This window comes from Oenanthe melanoleuca, chromosome 2, assembly GCF_029582105.1.
Source record: "Oenanthe melanoleuca isolate GR-GAL-2019-014 chromosome 2, OMel1.0, whole genome shotgun sequence".
NCBI lineage: Eukaryota > Metazoa > Chordata > Aves > Passeriformes > Muscicapidae > Oenanthe > Oenanthe melanoleuca.
This window is the reverse complement of record NC_079335.1, coordinates 67,702,833-67,723,497: the sequence shown is the minus strand read 5'-3', so window position 1 is coordinate 67,723,497 and position 20,665 is coordinate 67,702,833. Positions and strand designations below refer to the sequence as shown.

The window sequence follows — 20,665 nt, the reverse complement described above, 5'->3', positions numbered from 1 at the left end:
CAGACATGAGCCTGGAAGGGGTCCATCTGGAGATTTTTTTGTTTGGTCTCTTTTGGGGGGTTAGATCATAGTCACTGCCTCAAAACACCACAAACTCACTTTGTGCCCATGATAAGGCTGTCACTAGTAAGCAGAATCACACTTGTCAGCTGGAAGGCTTGTTTCTTTTCCATAATAAGGCTTTTTTCCCCGATCAACAATAACAAAAAAAAAAATCAAAAAATCTTCTGGTGACATTAGAACCATGATATGCATATATCATGTTTCTATCTGTCTGTATCATTTTTGTGTCTGTTTATACTACAAAATTGAATCATCCCCACCAAACTGGCAGGCTTAAAAAAAAACAACCCAAGCCTGCTCTTCAATATGGAGAAATGCTGACCTGCGAAACACATATTTACATAATCATTAGCTTAAGATATAAAGAAATACATTGATTTTCAATATGAAGTAAAGCCAGACTCCTCAGCACTTTTCTTACAGCTCTCTTAATTACCTTGTTTCCTCATGATCGTTTATTGGGATTTTCCTGCTTGGCTCCCACTTAAACCACATCATCTGATAGTCCCTGGTCACATTTTAGAGTCCCATCCAGTTGTAATCTCAGCTACTTCTGACTACAGTCAATGGTTGATACCTATTTGTATTAAAGGTGAAAACAGATGTAACCCTGGGATTATTAATGATGCCCTTATAATGTTTTTTTTTCACAGATCTTTTGTGGTTTTTACTTAACTCTAAATACAGCCAGCAATCTCCTTGCCCTTCCAATCATTTTCCAATTGCATCTCCTAGTAGAAAATGCTGCACAGCAATGACAATTTATAGATGCAGCCTGTAATTTCAATTAAAAAAAAGTTGCCAGTCGCTTCACAAATAAAAATCCTCACAGCTCCATGACTTTCCTTTGAGTCATGGGTAAAGAGCAACTAGATGCTAGAAACTCTGAATAACCCACACACCCACGCTACATGCGCCCAAAGGAGATCATTTCCCAGCAGACACTTGTGGACTTGTTACTAACGATCCAGCTGCTAATTTAGCATCTGCTCTTGCTCTCAGGTTACCAGCAGGTCCCTGCCTACCCTACAACCCCGCTCTGAATGGGTCTCACTCACGCACAGCTTTGCTTCTTTAAAATGCACGGGTATATTTAGCAACAGTAAGCGACTTTACACGATAAGGAAGAAGCATGGTTCAGATTAAGTAGGTAAATAAAACTCAATCAACTTAATCAAGACCAGGTTTCATAAAACAAAAGTCTTTTTGATTTGGTAGTTTCAGGGAAAATTTGAAAAAGGGAAAAAAGCTATAAAACTTTATCTGTAGGAAAAAAAGTATTTTTTCTTTACCCTTCCCCTTCCCTAAAAGACAACTTGCTGAATTTCATTTGAACTAGAATTTTTTCACTAAGAAGCCAAATCTTTAAAGATATTATATGATTTTTGTTGCATAAAGTGAAAAATCTCATATTTTTGCAAGAGTACTTTTTTCAGTCGTTAAAACATTAATTTTCCAGCAAAGTTGAAAGTAAACTGCCAGCAGTAAAGTTCTGAACTTTCACTCAAGACTAAGTTGGTTTTGTAGGTAAAAAGGTCCCGGCTGTTTGCATATTGCATTTAATTTCACTATTAAAACTGAACTTCCTGACTTATATAACCATATCATAAAAGTTACACAACATTCACTTGTTTTGATTATTAGGAAGTTTTGAGATGGGGTGAAAAAGGTAATGTACTGAAGTACTAAACCAATAGAACTCTGTCTACTCAATCTGTACATACATATTTTGTCACGTTTTGACAGTGTACATGCAAATTTCACTTTGTGATAGAAATAATTTAATGGAATGAAGTATTAAATGCTATTGAAACAGGAAAACATTTTCACTGTAAAAAGTAAGTACATTATCACATACTCAGTTCTCTCATTTAAGTGTTCATTGATGTACTGTTCTACCACATTTCTTTATGTAAAAAGTAATAAAGATAGCACATTATGAACTACAGACTGATCTAAGCACAGAGATATATTCAGACATAATAAATGAATTGATGGCAATATTTAGATCTGTGTGCAAAGGTCATATGGCTTGTTATCAGTTTTATGTAGTTACAAAGGTATATAGTAGACAATACACTGATATTGTATGAACTTGAAAATAGCTGGAATTAGATTGAGAAAAAATAATTCTATTATTTATTCTATTTATTATTAGTAGTAATTCTATTCCTGCCTATATCTTATCTATAAGCATAAATCAATGGGGTTTAGCTGTGTCTTATAACACATTGGTTGTAAAATTTATATCTAAACATGTAAAACTTTATGATTACTACTATGCCTACACAATTTAACTTGCTTTTTCATGAATAACATTTTTCCCCTTTCTTCTTCTGCAGAACAGTAATGCTTGGTGAAAAGAAGATAGCAGAAAGAACTGAAAGGTGTCAAGGAAAAAAAAAACCCAACAAACAAGGAGCTTGAGGAAAGTGATTTATGTAGCTGTGAACTTTTAAAACTTTCCTTTACCATTTGCCCTGCTGTGCCTTTGCACATACTCCCTGGGTCTGCCCAGTTTGTGACTTCTGGCCCACGGTAAGGACAGTTTTAGAAGACCAAAGTGCTGCTTCAAGCGTGGGGAATCAGAGCTTTGCTGAGAGATACAGGCTTGCAGACGAGACCTAAAAGGACCAAGGAGCACAAGACCAAGCAGAACGTGGCTGTCAGATGACAAGCCATAGCAAAGAAAACTCCTTCCAATGCTTGTATAACGCAGCCCCCAAGCAACAATAACTTTTCTCCAGATACAAATTCAAGGACGCGGCTCTCCTCTTCCATCCCGCCACAAAATTAGAAACTTGCTAGAGAGAATTAATTAAAAAGGCTAGGAAGAATAGACTTCACTATCAAGGAACAGTTTTATTTTTTCCAAATGTTTTTCCAAGTGAGATCTATTTACCCTGAGCTCCCAAGAACGTACACGTACTTTCCGACAATTTAAAAAAAAACAAACCATGAAGGCCCGAACTCCACCACTTGTGAAATCTGCAGGCAGCACTGCCAAACCACAGAAACACGCTGACTGTAATATACAAGCCAGTAGAGAATTTCAGGCAATTTTGAGTCTGCATCAGGTGTCAACACGCCTGCACCCTACTGTGCAGCAATAAAAATTATATTCCTCACCTCTCATCTTCCGTATATATTTTGAGGAACATAACAGTACCATTCCTCTATATAAGGAGAGTCTAATTGGTGAACATGTGGTTTCCCTGAGTACAGAAAATTTTATAATCTATAAGCTTGCCTGGTCTGTCAGATAATTATCCTCATAAATCCATCCATGACTGCAACATTTGTTCAAAATAAATAGATTGCAGAACAATTCTGGAAAGACCAGCACAGCTGTACGAGTCAGTGGACATGCTGGCTCCAGAAGGAAGGTCCCATAGGGCAGCATTTATTTCCAGTATTAATCAACATATGTTGCCCAAACCACAGTTTTGAATCTTCCATCTGCAACTCAGTGAGAAATACGAACATATTAATTCAGAGATATGCTGCCATTTTCAAAGATTCCTAAAATAATCACACATTTCCTTTTAAATGCCAAGAGAGCCTACCAAAAACAGCAGGATAAAAGAAAAATCTGTTTCAGTAAGCCACGTGCTTGCTCTCCCTTGTGCTACCCATTGGTAAAAGGGCTTGCTACCCAGAGCACCTACATGCAAAGACTAGAGCTGTGCAGGAGCATCTGCAGCCTAATCCTTCCTCACATCACTCCCGAGCAGATGTACAGGTTCCACTCACAAACATCATGCAAGGAAGCCTCCAAAACAGCTTTCTGTGTGGACCTCTCTACACCCACACAATTTAATTCAGAAAAATTGAGGTATTTCTGATAAGCACTATGTGCCTCACCAGGCACAAAAGGAACATGAAGTCTCCAATTCACTTAGTTCCCCAACTTTTGTAACAAAAACTGTCTCATTGCTGGAAGATAAAGCAATACTATTTCTAGTCTATTAACTGCATCCCTACAGCTGAATGCCACTGAACTTACTTTTTTTTTCCCTACACAGCAATGGTATCATTTAAAAGAGAAGCAAGGGAATATATTTCCCCTCATTAACTGTCTGGATCATTTGCTTGAAGGGTTGATCTGTACAGCAGGCTGATGTGTATGTCCTCTCAAATGATGGCAGAATAGAGCTCTCTGCTCCCAGACATTGCATGTAGCTTCCTGTTTAAATCTAGCACCAAAGTTTTCCACACAGACACTACTTGCATGACGACAGCTTAATATTCTATATACAGCACTGAGCTGTTTGTCCTGTAACATGTGAGTGGTAATTTACATTAAAAAAAACTATTCACAGATACACCACTTTAATTAAAAAGATAAACTCATTCCCTTAAAAAAAAGGAATAAATCAATATTGTCAGTTTCTTTTCAGCAAACTTAAGCTAAAGTACTTCTATACTATACTACTGTAAAGTATGAAGCAGTTTCAGACATTTTTCTTCTCTATCACTTCAATACCAAACTGAAATTAAAAATCTGAAATTATTCTCAGGTAGCAAATTAGTATATAAATAATTGGCAACTCACCGCAAGCAATATTTCTTTTCAAGTAACTCCTTATGAAAATGAAGCAGCACGGGGAATTTACGGTGCTTTTTATGGCAAGAAATCCATGGTATCTGTATAAACAGGTTTTATACTTCAGGCAGTTTTATATGTGTAAAATATTTTCCAGTAGACCTGGATCTCATTTTTAATAGGAGAAAGTGTGGTATTTAACCACTTGAATGCAAAGAGATTTCATTCCAAAATAACTATGGCTAATTTGAGAATACTCAATAATAAACAACAACTATATACTTGAGCAGTACTCTTAAAAAAGACTGGTGCAGTGGAAGTCAAGCTGTAGGCTTTATAAAAAAATATAAGCAATATCTGATCTTGCAAAAAGAACAAATGAGAACAGAAACAAGTAACCTCTGTATCCTTACCAGCATGAACAATATATTGTTAGTGTCCAAGAGGTCTTTAGCTGTATAATACTGGTGGAAAGACGGCACTTTGAATTTTACCATCAAGCAAAAAAATGAACTACAGAAGAAACACACAGAGGAATGTACAGATTGCACTCACCCATCTTTACCTAAACACCTCCCTCCTTTTATAATGAGATACCAAATTTTTGTTACTTTAATATAAAACATAAACCTGAACCTCTGTAAAGCACTAAGATCAGTGCACACCTGTCTGATGCAGGAGCAGACCCAGAGATTTCAGCCAATCTGCTGAAAATCTGGAATTTGCACAGCTCAACCTGGCAAATGATGCAGAGTGAGACCAAACTCAAAGGGCTCTTTGGCTCAAAATGTGAATATTAAGGCAATGGGAGCACAGCCATGCCCAGTCTCCTCCATGCTGAACAGGTCAAATAAATTCATGCTGCTTCAGAGCAGCTGATCAAAGTCCCATTTCCAATTTTGCATTGAACAATTAGCCAGTGCTTTTGCTGCTCTTCATTCTCTGGCAAGTACAAGCAGGCTCTCTGACTCTGTCCCAACAGAGTCCAGTAGACCGTGGGGACAGACAGACTATGAGTCTGCTCAGTCCTTAGCAGTCATTCTGTACAATACTACACTAACAGCCTTACCAAAAATTTTGAGAGAGGGAAAAAAAAAATGAAAAAATATGCTTCTATGAAAAAAATTAAATTTCTGATTTGTCTTATATGAGGCTGGATGATAGTAAATGTTACAAAAAATAGAAAGAAATACTGTATCTGAGCCAGGAGTGCTTGATATCAAGTGCTAAGATCACCTGAGACATTATTATTTGTGAAATAGAACTACTAATAGCAAAGAAATCAAAGAACAGCTTGCACCCACTGATACTCAAATAGTTTCAAAATTCACAATTTTTCTTCTTCAGAAAGAATTCTATACCACAACTATAATCAATGTTCTCTACTGATACCTGTGAAGTTGAAAATTGAGGAAATAGTTGTTGCAGAATAACTAATTGTTCTTTCAGGAAAGTATTCTCTTGTTTCTTACAAATCCATGTAAAAGTTGGAAGGGGAATTCAAGTATTTGCTAGGAAGTTAGGAAGAGAAACAACTTTACTGTCATCATGACAGGGTTTAATCTTCAACAGGACTGTGCTTAGGTAGTCTTTGCTGAACTGTTTTGCAAAGTTGGTACATGTATAGGACTTGAGGTGAAGGAAAAAAAAGAAGCCAATTAAATTTATTATTTAAAACTGCAGTGTAAATTTTTATCCTTCTCCTACCTACACAGGTAATTTGGAAAACCCACAAGTCTCTTCACTTAGGATAAAATTCTGTTAGGTAATGACTCATGTAAAAGGTGATTTCTTTCAATTTTAAGTTTGGTCCTGAACCCTCTGTTCATCACACATGAATAGATCTGTGTTTGTCTCACAACAGAAAAGGGAGGTTTAATAATAAGATGCAATTCCACACTAACGCATTTTATTTAGGAACAATAGGCTTGATCAGAATATAGCAATCCTTGACTTGCTAGTGTAAGAGCAGGAACAAAAATATCTTCTGGTTTACAAAAGACACAATGGAGCTGGAGAACAATTTCCTGCCACACTCTGTTTGCTCCCTATCATCCCTATGTCAGTCTGGGCTCAGGCAAGTCTACTCCCACACACAGCCCAGTGTTGGACAATTTGCAGCTTCCCCAGGTAAATGGAGGCTTGGGGACCTACTCAGAGGACAATGGTCCCAGTTAGTGAGGACTGCACAGCAGACCTTAAAAGCCATAAAATAAGACAGCAAAAAGACTGTACGTCTCAGAAAGCACAAGGTTATGCACATCTGATAATGTAACATTATTTAAGCATGTGATGCTGCTCTGTGTTGCTGTGACATGACCGAGTGACTCTCCAGTTCAGCAAGGGAAAAGAAACTGGTAATTAAAAGCAAACAAAATAAAGAGCAGTGTTAATTACAACCCTGTCAGTTTAGCAAAGTGATCTGACCTAATTGTAGCTGTATTTAACGAATTGGGAGAGTTAGTCTTAGGAGCACCTGAAGATGTCACAGTACCAAGATTTCAATCATGGCAGAAGCCAAAGGCTGCCTCCTTCCCAAGAAAAAAGCCCTGTCGTAGCAGCAAGCATTCCTCAGAACGAGCAACACAACCATCCCCCCTAGAGCAGAGAAAGCTGTGTTGACACTGAAACGTGAGCTGTACCCCCAGGGAAACCAGCAGTAATTTATTTATTATCCATAAAAGCGTAGGCTTGCTTCCAAAAGTACCATGAGAAGTTATTCAAAAGAAAAAAATAAACCAGAAAAATAAAACAAAACTCAAAACCACAAAAAGAAGCAGAAGGAATCTGGATTTGCACCAAGATATTGACTCCTCAACACCCTGAACCATTACTGAGACATTCAGAAATAAAGCACTGCCACAGGAGCAGATACTGAAAAAAAAGCAGAGAAAACTGTTTTTCTTCCCATTTGTCTGAAACTGTTTATTGATTTTGGAGGATCCCCTCCTGGCAAACTTATACAAAAACAGGGGAAAATACACGTCCTGTGCACAGTAAGAGCAGACATGCTATGCTTGATGTATTTACCTAGGAGGTATTTTTGCTGCCTATGCAAGATACTGACCTCAAACATAAAAAGTGCAGAAAGGAAAGTCATCTAAGCACAGAAGTAAGAAAAAAAAAAGAAATAATATTTTTTTTTTGTAAAGTAACTTGGAGGTTTTATTTATCTTTTGGAAGCTACTAATGCAGGGAAAAAGTAGTTATCATAAACAAGATAACTCTACACAACAAAAGATGGGTGTTTTAAAGGGTTTGAGCAGAATTTACTAGTTAATTTTCTCTTCTATCACTCTTACAACTTCTGCCATAGCACCCAACAAATCTCCACGGTGAACAGTGGAGAATGCCCACTGTGGGATGCATAGGGCAAGAAGAAAGAAATGAGCTTTTTAAACAAAAATCATCTAGAAAATCTAAAACAGAGCTTTCCTCTTGTATCCCAGGAGATGTTGGCCTTGACTGAGATGATTCTGTAACTTGTGGATTTATATATACTGCAGTGTGGGGACCTCCACACAATCTCAGTGGACAAACTCCTGCTCGAGCCACTACCACACCATCTCCTGTCATCAAGTAATACAAATATAAAGGAGATACATTCCCACCTCACCCCCAAAAAAACCACAAACAAACAACAAAACAAACAAGAACTCTGCATTTTCAGAGAAAAGGGGACCAGCAGATTAACAAGAATGACCATCAGACTTTGGAGAAAGCAACAACTGATCATCAATGGTGCGTTTGTACTCAGGCCCTTTAATTTTATTGTTCTTTGGTCTAACTAAGCCACTGAAATATCACCAAAAAGCAGTAATATAAAGAGGTTTTATAGCATCTTACTATGAATGGTAACAAGAATGTTTATGGAAACAACATTTGAAAATTCAGAAAGCATCTCATCAACCATTAATGGCATCCATTTTAAATCTCTATTGGTGTGGACTTCAAAAAAACAGGTCATTAACCCCTGATTACTGAAAACAAACAGTTTTAGCTCCACTTCACAATAACAACCCAGTAACCATCAACAAGATCAGCACACATTTGTTTAAATAGAGCCTGACACACAGGAAAGGAAAGTAGGCACAGCAAACAGACAGTCACTGCTAGTGACTGTTAGTCACTCTTGGTGAAAATGTAAAGTAACACTTATCTGATTAAGTACTTTTGGATTGGTACTTGCTGTTGGAACCTCACAGTATGGCTATATTTAGAACATTGATAACATAAAATGTCATTTTCTTCCTCAAGCTCCATGTAAGAGGAATGATTTTGCATGTTAGCTGTTCATTTTTTTGAACAAACGAAATTTTTACTGTTAGCGCCACAACATCAGCTCAGCTGAGCAATACTCTATTTTCTCCAGCCTTTGAGACACCAACTTCAACACAACAGCTTCAGGAATACTGAGGCTCACATCTATCTGGCTTCTCACTCAAAGGAAAAAGGAGGATTCTTGGGTGCAGGCTGGTCCTAGCAATTCAGTGTAGTAAAAGCTACTGCAAGTTTAATCCTCAGCCCTTCCTTTGCCAAGCAGATCCTTGAACGTGGGTTTTCTGTAAGAGTTCCCTAATTACCTGGTTGATGATTACTTAGGTGAGGAATTCTGCATCACACTTTACTGAGCTGCTCCACTTTGCATACACCACAGCAACATCAAGAGAGAAAGAGGCAGAAGAGCTCCCAGACCAGCCTTAAATACTTATGCACAGGTCAACCACCTTTAATAAAAATAAGACACTGGTGAACACAGAACCAAACCCAAAAATGCAGTCTGTCTACAGCACATCTGCAAGTACTTCTGCCCAGACTGCACCACTTCATTTCCACCTTTCCTACCTGTTTTAATGATGCTCACCATGTCAAAAAAAAAAGTACATAAGCATGATTTTTTTGACTACTAGAGAAAGCTTTGCAATTCATATTTCATTACACTAACTTTACAAGAAAATGACAACTCTCTTCCATGCAACATATCCCAAAGAACACACAAAGCACAGCTTAACATACAAATATCACATTGAATTCACGGGAATAATAAATTTTTAAAGGTCCTATAGACACTCTGAACCTGGAAGTTATAGTAAGAACAAAAGAACATAGAAAAACCATTCCCAATCCATTTTTTCCCTTTCTCTAGTTATGACAACTCCTCTGCACAAATGACCCTGAGGCAAGCTCATTAGCAGAGGGATTAATGAAACTGAAAAGACATCCTTTCTGGTATGAGGGGACTGAAGTGGGTACGAGTTGCTGTGCATCAGTGCCATCAGATCACAGCCCTGCCACCCAGCTTTCTGACTGCTCATGGGCCAAGTCCCTGCCTCATCACTGACACTCTCATGCTGAAACTATGACAACAATACACTATTCCCAGCATCATTTGTTTAATGATAAGCAGCCTGGATCACTGGGCAACTAACAGCTCTGGAAACACTCTCTATATTAAGAGGATTCATATCTTAATAAGGGTTGTAATTTCCATGACCTGGAAATGCAGCCATTTTTAAATGATCCTTAAATCACATTTTTAGCTGGAAACAAGGATTGTAAGTATTTTCCAATTCCCAGTTTCTCATGCATAAACTGGCTTAACTCGCTATGGAAAAAACAATTTCTAAAGGCCCGTCATTCTTTTAGAAGCAGCATTATAGTGTGAAAACTGTCAATTTTCATGGAAATCACAATGCCAGAGCAACACAAAAAGCTGCAGTATACAGAACACAGTCGTTGCCAGAACATCAAGTGTTTGCTGATGCTAACAGAGTAGCTAAAGCCCGGACACAGGGGAACACTTGTTAAGGCACTGAATTGCGATTCAGGAGAAGTGAGGTATTTCCCTAACTCTGTCACAGGCCTCCTGGCTGCTTTTGGAGCTGGTCATGTAAATGTGTTCACACTTTTGCCTATATAAATAATATGGAGTCTTCTAAATGCATTTCTTTAAGCCAAATGAATATTTTTAGGAAGTCTTCATAAATGCTTGTGAGATAATCAAGTCCATGACAACAGAAGTCTTTATGAGGACAGATGATTAAGATTAAATACACGTATTCCAAAGAACTCTCATTCCTTTGATGGAAAAAAAAAATGAAAATTCTTTCATTCTGGCCATAAGCATGCATTGGGATCTGAATTACTTGGTGGAAAGAGATACACCACTTCTCCAGCAAGATTAGCTACACACAAAGCAGCCATGTACTTATTGAACTGACTTCAATATAAATATTTAGGAAGTTGCTTGTCTGTAAGGGTCAGCATCTCTAAAAGGGTACCCATGAGAGCACTTGAAACTGTAATTAACGCCCCCTTCTCTAGTGCAGTCTCCTGAAATTGACTGTTACTGGTGTAGCTAGCCCAGATGGGCTGGTAAGTAAAATATGTCCTATCAAAATGCTCCTGCAGAGCAGTGAAATGATTCCATGATGACTAGCAATTTGACCAAGATATAAATTTAGAGGAGCAAAATCTGAAGGAAAATGAACCTGAAATTATAAGGGAAAGAATGTGAACAACAACTAAGACAGGTGACAGTAAGAAAGAGAAGGTTCTATTTAATCTAACTGTGGCAGGAGTAGTAAAAAATAGCAAGACCAAAAAATATAAAACATTCCATGGGAACAAAATAATGAGAGACAACTGGAAGATGGGGAAAGTCAAAACAAGTCCTGAATATTCTAGACAGTAGAGAAATGAAACAGATTTTATAATACATTCATTCTCTACTCTGGCAGATTTCTGAAAGAAAGGAAAAAGGAAAAAAAAAAAAAAAAATAAAAAAAAATAAGGTATGAGAACCTGGACTTCAGAAAGAACAGCTGTCAGGACTGGATTGCATTGTATTTATCTCGCCATTTGGTTTACTCTTACAATTAGTATCCTTATCTTCAGCAATCCTGAGATATTAGTCATGACTGAAAATACAAATCTGTTAAGGTATATTAGTTCAACAGTTACATTAATATGGAGGTGCCAAACACAGAAAAAATTACTCTGTTTCATTCTATGCAATAGCAAGCGCAATTTTTCTGTCATTACTACCAGAGTTTTATTAAATGTCACGTATCTCCACTGACATAGAATGAAATACTTTGGCCCCAAACTGAGAGGAAGACAGGGTTAATGTTAGTGGTGCCAGAAAAATGCATCACAGGGAAGCTCCGTGTCTCAGTGGACAGATAAGGAGTGAATTGAAGTGAATCAAGTGAATTCTGCAGGAGAGGTACAGATACAAATAATGAAACAATGTGAATGCCAAAAAGCGTGTCAGTTTTGCAACTGGTCAAGGCAGCAATCTTGAAAGTTGCTCCTATGCAGGGATAGAACAAGGGGGAATGGCTTTAAGCTAAAAGAGAAGAGGTTTAGATGAGATATTAGGAATAAATTTTTTACCATGTGGTGAGACAGTGGAACAGGCTGCCCAGAGAAGCTGTGCACATCCCATCTCTGTCAGTGTTGGAGGCTAGACTGGCTGGGACTTTGAGCAACCTGGTCTAGTGGAAGCTGTCCCTGCCTATGGCAGGAAAGCTGGAATGAGATGACCTTTATGGTCCCTTTCAACCCAAGCCACTCTGTGATTTTACCACAGTGCTACTCTACATTTCTGGTTGCAGTCATTGCCCTTTGCCATCCACCACTCTCACATATATACAAAACATAGAACACACACACAAATTGTTCAGTTTTCCAATTAAAAACTAATTACATGGTGTTTCTTTTCATCCTAAACTGTGCAACACCTGGAGGTCAGCTACAGCATGACACGAGTGTTGCACAGACTAATAGATGTTCTGCGCACAACAGTGCTCTCCAGGCTTTTCTAGACAAGAAAATAAAATCATAGACACAATAATAATATTTTTTTAAAAGCTGGTTGTGCACTTTCACAAAGCAACTTAACTATGTATAGTAGTTATAGAATAGTAAGAAAATGTTTCAACAAGTTGAGATGTGCAACTTGCTCTGTAGCTGGGGGTTTGCTTTCCCCAGTTCTGCATGTCAACATTACTGATGTTTCACATCCTTATCTGACTTCCAGGGACACTTCAATCCAGCAGGGAAGTAGGTGTGCTAAGATGTGCCTGTATTTGTTAGTACCATAAGGCACTGTGAGACAGGGAAGGAAGTTGAAGCACAGAAAATAAAGGTCCTATTTCAAGAAAGCACTCATCCAGTTTAATACAGAGGCTTTCCCCACATTTGCCAGACTCCAGAGGAAGATTTTCTGTGCTCAGACAGAGGCTTGAAGATGGATCCATAAACTGCTGGCTTCTGTGGGATGGAGATGCCTTCAGCAGCCAGGGAAGATGCTCTGCTCTTTTGCAAGGCTCCTAACAGAGCAGAACAGAACTGATCCTTGAGCTTGCAGTGCCATTATGACCAGTGTATGTCTGTTATGCCAAATTATGGTCAAAAAAGAAACCAATTGAAACACCCAGAGATTATCCCTGCTCTCCCTAATGAAACAAGGGAAAATATAAACAAAGATACTAAAATAGTGTATTTGTCTTTTAGCATCCACAGCATAATCATAGAGTAAATTGTAATTTCTGCTGTTGCTAGTGGTTGTCTTAAATTCACTTTCATAAACCAAAATAAAGCACTATGAACTTGGTAAAGCTTATTAAAAAAACCTTATGCCTAGCAATCAGTAATAATAAAATTATTGGTTCTGAAGTCTAAAATTATTTTTGAAACTGAAAAATTGGAAAAATCCTGCAACAACACCAGAACAAACTTCAGACTTTCCTTTGCCATTTAGAGAAAACAAAAAAAAAAAAAGAAACCTAAAGAACAGTATCCTACATTTAAATGCTTTATTCTCAAGGAACTCTGCCATGGAACACATATAAGTGAATTTATGTGTATAAAAACACAGCACAGCTGCTCTACCCTGAACAAAATTGTACATTGAATTTGTTCACTGTTTAACAAGGGAGGGCCACAATGTTGCTGTTAATGATTTACATACAGACAGCTCTGCCTAAATTTTGTTTAAAATTGTGAAGCTAAGGTAATTTTTACCTCCCTTTTCTAATTGCAAGCTAAGCCAATCAATAAACTGGAAATGTGTATAGCACGTCTTCTGCCAAGAAAGGAAATTATTTCTGCCACAAAAGCCTTAACAGCCAGAGGTCCTCAGCTACACTCCACAGATACAGTTCATGTCTGGATTCATATGGGAACCAAAAAGGACAAAGCTGTGCTCTTGGCTGCACCTTCCTGACCCTAACAGATTTCATCACAGAATGAGAAAAATCTGATTAAGGATCAAACATCCACCAGTGTCCAGTGTGGATGATAGCAGCTCAGGGAATTATGAACCATCCAGTGAAGTCCCTGCTAACTTCAGATACACCAGGCAGGGAAGATCTGACTTGCAAGAAAAGGCAACACAAAGTAATTAAAGGCTGAAATGAGCTCAGATTAAACAGGCAGTCACCCCTTGGTGCACAGGACAGTGTTGCCATCAGCTTCCACATGAGCAGATTAGCACCCACACACTTTGTTATACAATATCACAAGTGCGTCTGGACCCTAGGATTGGATTCACCTCCTTGAGCCATGTCAGGAGCAATATGACTGAACTTAATGCATTTACTACAACTTCTGTTCATGTATGGGATATCTGAGTATGGTGTGGACAAGTTTACACAGATGACAGTCATTACAAAGGATTCAGGAGATTTATTCAGAAATGCCCCCAGGCCCCAGCGATCCTCTCTGAGATGCACCAATGACATGCATTCCCATTGAAAATTAATTTTTTTAAATGAATCTTTGGATACCTAGCAATTGAGACAAATTATTAGACAGTACTGCATCCGAATTACTCTTCAAAGCACCCATGTAAATTGGCACCACATATCTCCTCTTCATCAGGATTTTAGAAAGGAGCTATACTGTTACATCAACTAAATACAGAGAGGGGAGGAACCTTACATCTACCACTGGTTAGTCTAAAAGGTCACGATCAAACAGGCTCAATTTCAGCTGGAATTAAGCATTTTATTTACAAAAAGAGCAATAAGCTATGTCCTACTCTGCCAGACAAAGAAACACGGCACACACTGTTTCATCACCACAGCTCTAGCAATGGCATCTTCACCACTGCTCCCTGTACTACCTTCTGTGTACACTGCAAGGTTCCCTATTAAACACAAACTAAGGAAATGAAACTGAACAGAACTACTGTAGCCCACTAGCACATTCTTTAGAGTTGTTTCCTACTTTGTTGAAAATAAATTTGTGATATAAACATTAAAACTAAAAATAAAAGAAGCTGCTGAAGCAATCACAGTCTCTTTCAGTCTGTGCAGACAGTGTGAAGTAGAGCAGTAAATTGCAGCGAGCAGACAGCACAGCTCTTAAAACTTGCCCAGCTTTTGCTCTGACAAAAGAGATCACTTAGGACCTCATCGTGCTGCTGCTCTCGTCGTTTAATTAACGGACTAATAAATTCCACTGCTGGCATATCTTCGACTTGTCTGTTCTCTTGAAAAACCCCTAACCCTCCCGCTACTCAGCAATAGTACTGCGAGAGCGGTGCCTGTCACCAAAGGCAGGAGGCACCGCGAGTAATCACCGCGGTCTCCCACCAACCTCGGACAATTTCGGGCACTTTTAATTCGCGGTTGGCAGTGCTCTTCCTTCCTCTGCCGCGGCCGTGCGGTGGGGCTGAGACCCACGTCTGGGACGGCCGAATAAAGCTTTCAAAGGCTTTTGGCAGCTGCGTTTTGGAGCTCGGGCAAGGGGGAGTAGGGCGAGAGCCTCTGCGGCCGCGGGGGCTCCCCGGACCCTCCCCGCCAGCGTCCCTTCCAGCCCGGCGGCCCGGGTCGGGAGCTGCAAGCAGCGGCTGCCCTTCGTCCCGCAGGTTAGAACCACCTCCTGAAGGGAACAAGCCCCGAACCGAACCGGCTCTCCGGTCTCGCAGCCGCAAGAGCAGAGCCGGCAGCCGGGCCGGGGCGTCCCTCCCGCAGGTCAAAGGCGAAACAGGCACTTTCTCCCGCTCCTGACCTTTTGGCTCCCGAGCTCACCGCCCCCCGATCCTCGCCGTGCCCCTCCGTCCCCGGGCCGTGCTCCGAGCGGGCCGGGCGCCGACACCTGCGCGCCGCTCCGACCTCGGCGCCCCGGAGGGAAGCGGGACAGGCGGTACAGAAGGAAGGAAGGCACCGCGGCCCGCCGGCCAGCACGGCCGTGCCGCCGCCCGGAGAGGAGCGGAGCTTACCCGGTGGGGGGTTTGCTGGCCCCGGGGCGCACGAGGGTCTCCATGGCCGGGCCCCCCTCGCCACTTCGCAGAGGACGGGCCGGTGCAAGACGCGATCCCGGCAGCGGCGAAGGTCGGAGGCGGGGGTACCGAGAGGGAGGGAGGGAGGAGAGGCGAGCACAGGAGTGAGAGCCGCCCTCGCCCCCACCGCCCCCGCTCCCCGCCCCGCTGCCGGGCGGCGCTGCCCGGCCGCCGCCGCCCACGGCTGCCCAGCCCGGCGTGCCCGGCTGCGGGCGGGGATGCGCTGCCGGGGCGGCTCCGCCCGCCTCGCCCGGCCGGCACGGAAGCCGCTCCGCGGGCTGACGCCCGGGCTGCCCGGCCAGACCGCAGCCGGGCACGGAGGGCGAGAGGCCGGCGGCGGCGCTCCCGGCGCGGCGGGGCTCGGCTGCCCGGGCAGCGCGGAGTGCGGGGGCGCTGCGGGCCGGTTTCCATGTGACTGCCCGGCACAAACGCAAACACGGCGGTGCCCCCGCGGGCACTGCCAGGGCGGCCACCCACGCCACCCACGCCACTGCGTGGGAGAGGAGGGGATGGGGTAACAGGAGAGGAGCGACAATCCGACATACGCCCCCGCCGGCGCCAGCTCCCGGGACCCTGCTCCGTCTCTTTCGCCACGAACTTGGCAAACCCTGTGCTTGTCAGGCGGCTGTGCCCGACACTGAGCCCCGCGGGGAGCGGAGGCTTTTCCTCAGCCTCACACCCTGCCCAGCCCTGGCTCTGCCACCTACGGCCTGTTTCTCGTCACCCCTGTTCACACAGACATTTTTTCTTCTCTCGGAGGCGGCACAAACAACTTTTAAAATTAGCAGAGGCTGTGGTCAGGGAGAGGGGCTGGAAGGCCGTGGCACGGCAAGGCAGGCTTCTCCCGGGTTTTTCCTCCTCTGGAACGAGCCCAGCACGGGGCAGGCAGCCCCACTCCCCGGGCGGTGCGGGGCGCCCAGCGGCACAGTCTTCGTGGAAACGCGGGCATCGCGTTAAAATCTCTGTGTGTTGTTCCAGGAATATCCCCCCTCACACCTTTTTCCAGAATATCGGCCGCTACACCTGTGTGCGAAAGCAAAACCAGGCTGGAGGCGGAGGAGTCTGGCTGTCACAACTCTTGTGTGTGTCCTCAGCCCGGCACCTCCGGCGTTGGACAGCCTTGGCTTCTCCAGGTATTTCAGGAATTTCTCTGCTCCTCTCCATTTGTGTCACCTTACTTTCCCGGCCACAGTAGGAGGATGGCAGAGACAACAGACAAGTCATGCCGGCAGCCAACACCGGGACCAGGAGACGGGAGCAAGCAGGCTGAGTGATGTTACAGTAAGAAGCTCGAATGAGGAACTGAGCTGCTGCCTTACTTGGCTTTTCACCTGGCTGCCTTGGTGATAGTCACTCAGATTCTGCTTAATGGTCACCCTTTCCACAAACTCTTCCATCCCTTCAGTCTTGAGCTCGTATTTCTGCATTTCTGCCCATCAGAAAGTGTCTTGCCATTTCAGTAACCAAGCAGAGTAGATGCAAGCAGCTCCTCCGGCTCCAAAAGTGAGAGCTGCTTCCTCAGCAAGCAAGACTTGGCAAATAGGGGTCAGAAGATGCATGTGGCTGATGGCATTGCCATATGCAAGAAAACCCCATCCTAGGCAGATTGAAAATGCTTTGAAACATTCAGACATTGGACTGATTTGCAAGTAACAGAGGAGTGAAAGAGATGCTGATCTTTCCTGTACTACATAACTGGAAAATCACTTTAAATGCCCACCTTTGTCTACCAAAGCTTTGCATTATGACCAAAATACCGGTTTCTATATATTTCCCCCTGTGTATAACAAAACAATTCTTATGTTATCCTTAACTATCTTTTCTCACTTTGTCAGCATGAAGTATCCCCTTAATTCCCATCTCCTCTCCCTTCTCTCCAACCTCACATGTGCAGATATCTATGGGAGGCAGCTGCCTATCCTAGCTGTATGTAGAGAAACAAAACCACAAATTTGCAGAAGCAAAACATTGATCTCTAATTTCCCTGTTACCATGGGTAGAAGTTGACTGAGTCACCACAGTTCAGTAATTACCCCGGTCATCTGAGCCACATGCCATGGTAATGAGCCACATGTATGATCTTAATTTGAGCCTTTATGAAAATAAATAGGCTAGGCTGCATACTTTATTTTGCAAGTGGATTGGTTCTGTCACTACATGCTGTCAGTTTCCATAGCTCCAGGAATGAATGGTCATCTATTACATCACAGGAACTTGATTTCACAGCTCTGTTCATCATCTGTTCACTAATTTTTCATCTCCTGTTTTTACTCCTAAATCTTAGTGAACTCTCCCTTATTCTAGAGCAGTTGCTAAAGCTGCAGAGGCACAAAACCCTCTCCAGAAACACCCAAACATTTCCCCATCTGCATAATTAGCAAACTGCACCAAAATAACTTCCCTTGCCTCAGCTGTAACTTCTATTCTTATATACCTGAGCAGGAGTGTAAAGTACAAAACATCGAACTAGTATTTGCCTATTATATTCCCTTCTTTTTGTGCAGCATATCAAAAGAGGGAAAGCCTATTAATTACCAAATTCATTATCTTGCACCTCCAGAGCATCAGTGGGGCCAAGTGCCCATGTCCCCCATTCTTTAGTTGCATATATGGAAAAAGCTGAGTGAAATGTGAGGAGTACACTGTGTGATGCAACATGGTAATCTGTTTTTCTCTAGGCTACTTGGCAATGTCTGTCCCTCTTAAAAAGGGCATAGGGGCTATTTCTAGTGTGCATTGTAATTCCCACAATTGGGGTGCTGTGCTCCTTTGTTTAGGCAAAGGGCATTAGTTTGGAGAGGGGCTCTATGAGAATTTGCCAGTGTCATAAAATTGTGATATTTGCATGTTCAGTGCTCTGAGTTTCTTTAACCCTTTCCTGTTTGTAGAGCTTCATCTCTGTTTTGATGGGCCCCTTCAATATTTTTTCTAAGCAAATCAATTAACTTGGATGACAAAATCATTGCTGTAAAATAGTTTAGACCTTTACAAATAAAAAATAAAAATCGATTACTCACCAGTGCAATTTCCCATTTATGCCTTTGTACAGTTTTCTAAAACTTATTCCTATTTTTTTACCTTCACTGCTAGTAGTATTATTGAATCAACTCTTTAAGGCTGCATTTTTTTTGGCCTGCAATATTTCAGGAATTTGAGTTTGTAGTATAAACGTAACTGAACACGTAAGGAATCTAGTAAGACAAGTCTAATACCAAAGAATTTGTTTATATAGCAAAAAGAGTTTAAAATTAGCTCAGCATTAACAAATACGCACCTTAATCAAACTTTTTCTCTAGTCCAACACATAATCTCTTTTTATGATTTAGCTGTTTGAGGACCATCCCAGCATTGGAAACCATATTTGAGCCTACGAACCAAAACAAAAATAACAACCTCAAATTTATAGCAGGAATAAATTTTGAATAGAAGTTAGTTATTGTGGTCAGGTTCAGTTAATAGCAAACTTTTTTAACCACATAAGCCTTTTTCCCATTTTAAGCAATCTAGAAGTTGCAATTTAAGCATTAGTCCTGGTAAAAGAGTTGACTTATTGTACAATCATAAAATTCCTAGCTATGTAATTATAGCAATTGGAATTGTGTAGCTTCAAGCTCACAAAACTTTTATTTTGCTATCCATAGTAAAGAGGAAAAAAAGAGACAGGAAGTTAGATTTTCAGGGCATGCTAGGTCTTTTCCTTAAGTCCCAGAGCACCCTTTCTTCAGAAATTTGCTCTGGGAGTTGGCCCTACATGTCCTATTGTTTTTGTTAGGAACCTGAAATAGCTGAGAGCAAATAATTATAGCAAATACATTTTAGAGGAACGAGTCATAAACAAATAAAAACATTTACTAGTTTTGAACAAATATTGGGTCATTGCTGGTCCATAACAGCCTAGCACATTACCAAATACCACTGAATAGGCTGAATTTGCTTCAGAAAGGCACCATGGCTTGATGAGTGGGGCACTCAAGGGGGAACAAGGAACAAGGGTGCTTGGATCTGCCCTTAGTCACATAGAAAATTGCCAACAAGTTTCTGCTTCACTTTTTGTTCTTCTGACGTGTCTTTTGTGGTGCTGAGAAGGTGCTGTTGAAACTCAGTGCCAAACTGCACTTGCATGGTATCTGCAAGAGAGCAAAGGCAGTTCCTGCCCTGGACAACCTGGGGGGTTTTGGAACAGATTTTGGTTTTCTTCCTCTTTTAGAGACTTATGTATAAAACATCTGTGATGTCAATTGAGGATCACAAAGAAAGAACCAAAAAAGATACTAATCATATGTCACATGACAAGCCATCTGAAAGAGCACATGGATATGGATACAGATATGGGTTTTTGTAGCTTTTGCTGAGATAGTTCATGCTGTTCTGAATTATCAGGTAATTGTGTTCTGTGTATGTAGAAATACTTACTGAAGCTTATTCTTTGTCTTGCTATCTTTCAACCCATTTTGCTTTGAAAGACAGATCCCTTCAGAGATTTTTTTCCTTTTATCTCCCAAAACTTACTGAAGTCAGCGAAGGGTTTAGTGGGTTTTTGGCACTAAGATCTAGAAAAAAGTATGTGATGAGGAAAACTAGAGGCCCTTGCCCACCCCCTGCATGGAAAAGGCTGCTGAAGAAACCCTTGCTTGACCATTCACTAACTCCTTAAAACTGTGGTGTGATCTGCAAAGTGGTGGAGAGAGGGATGGAGCAGCACAGGAGATGAGAGAGTGCCTGGTGCAGTCCTGGCAATCCAGCGCTGACAGTCAAGAGCTGCA

At 41.4% G+C, this 20,665-nt stretch overlaps 1 protein-coding gene across 12 annotated transcripts in view; it reads right to left on the bottom strand.

Moving 5' to 3' along the window:
- Positions 1-16,507, bottom strand: part of COBL (cordon-bleu WH2 repeat protein) — a 155,747-nt gene extending 139,240 nt beyond the window's left edge. For 8 of the 12 annotated variants that reach the window (XM_056483122.1, XM_056483123.1, XM_056483130.1 and 5 more), the window contains exon 1: positions 15,843-16,507. In XM_056483122.1, the coding sequence (XP_056339097.1) occupies positions 15,843-15,886 (44 nt within the window). In that variant the 5' untranslated portion in view covers positions 15,887-16,507. The remainder of the gene's footprint in view (positions 1-15,842) is intronic. The other 4 variants (XM_056483124.1, XM_056483129.1, XM_056483132.1 and 1 more) reach the window with 1 other exon arrangement.
- Between the last annotated feature and the right edge of the window lie 4,158 nt (positions 16,508-20,665).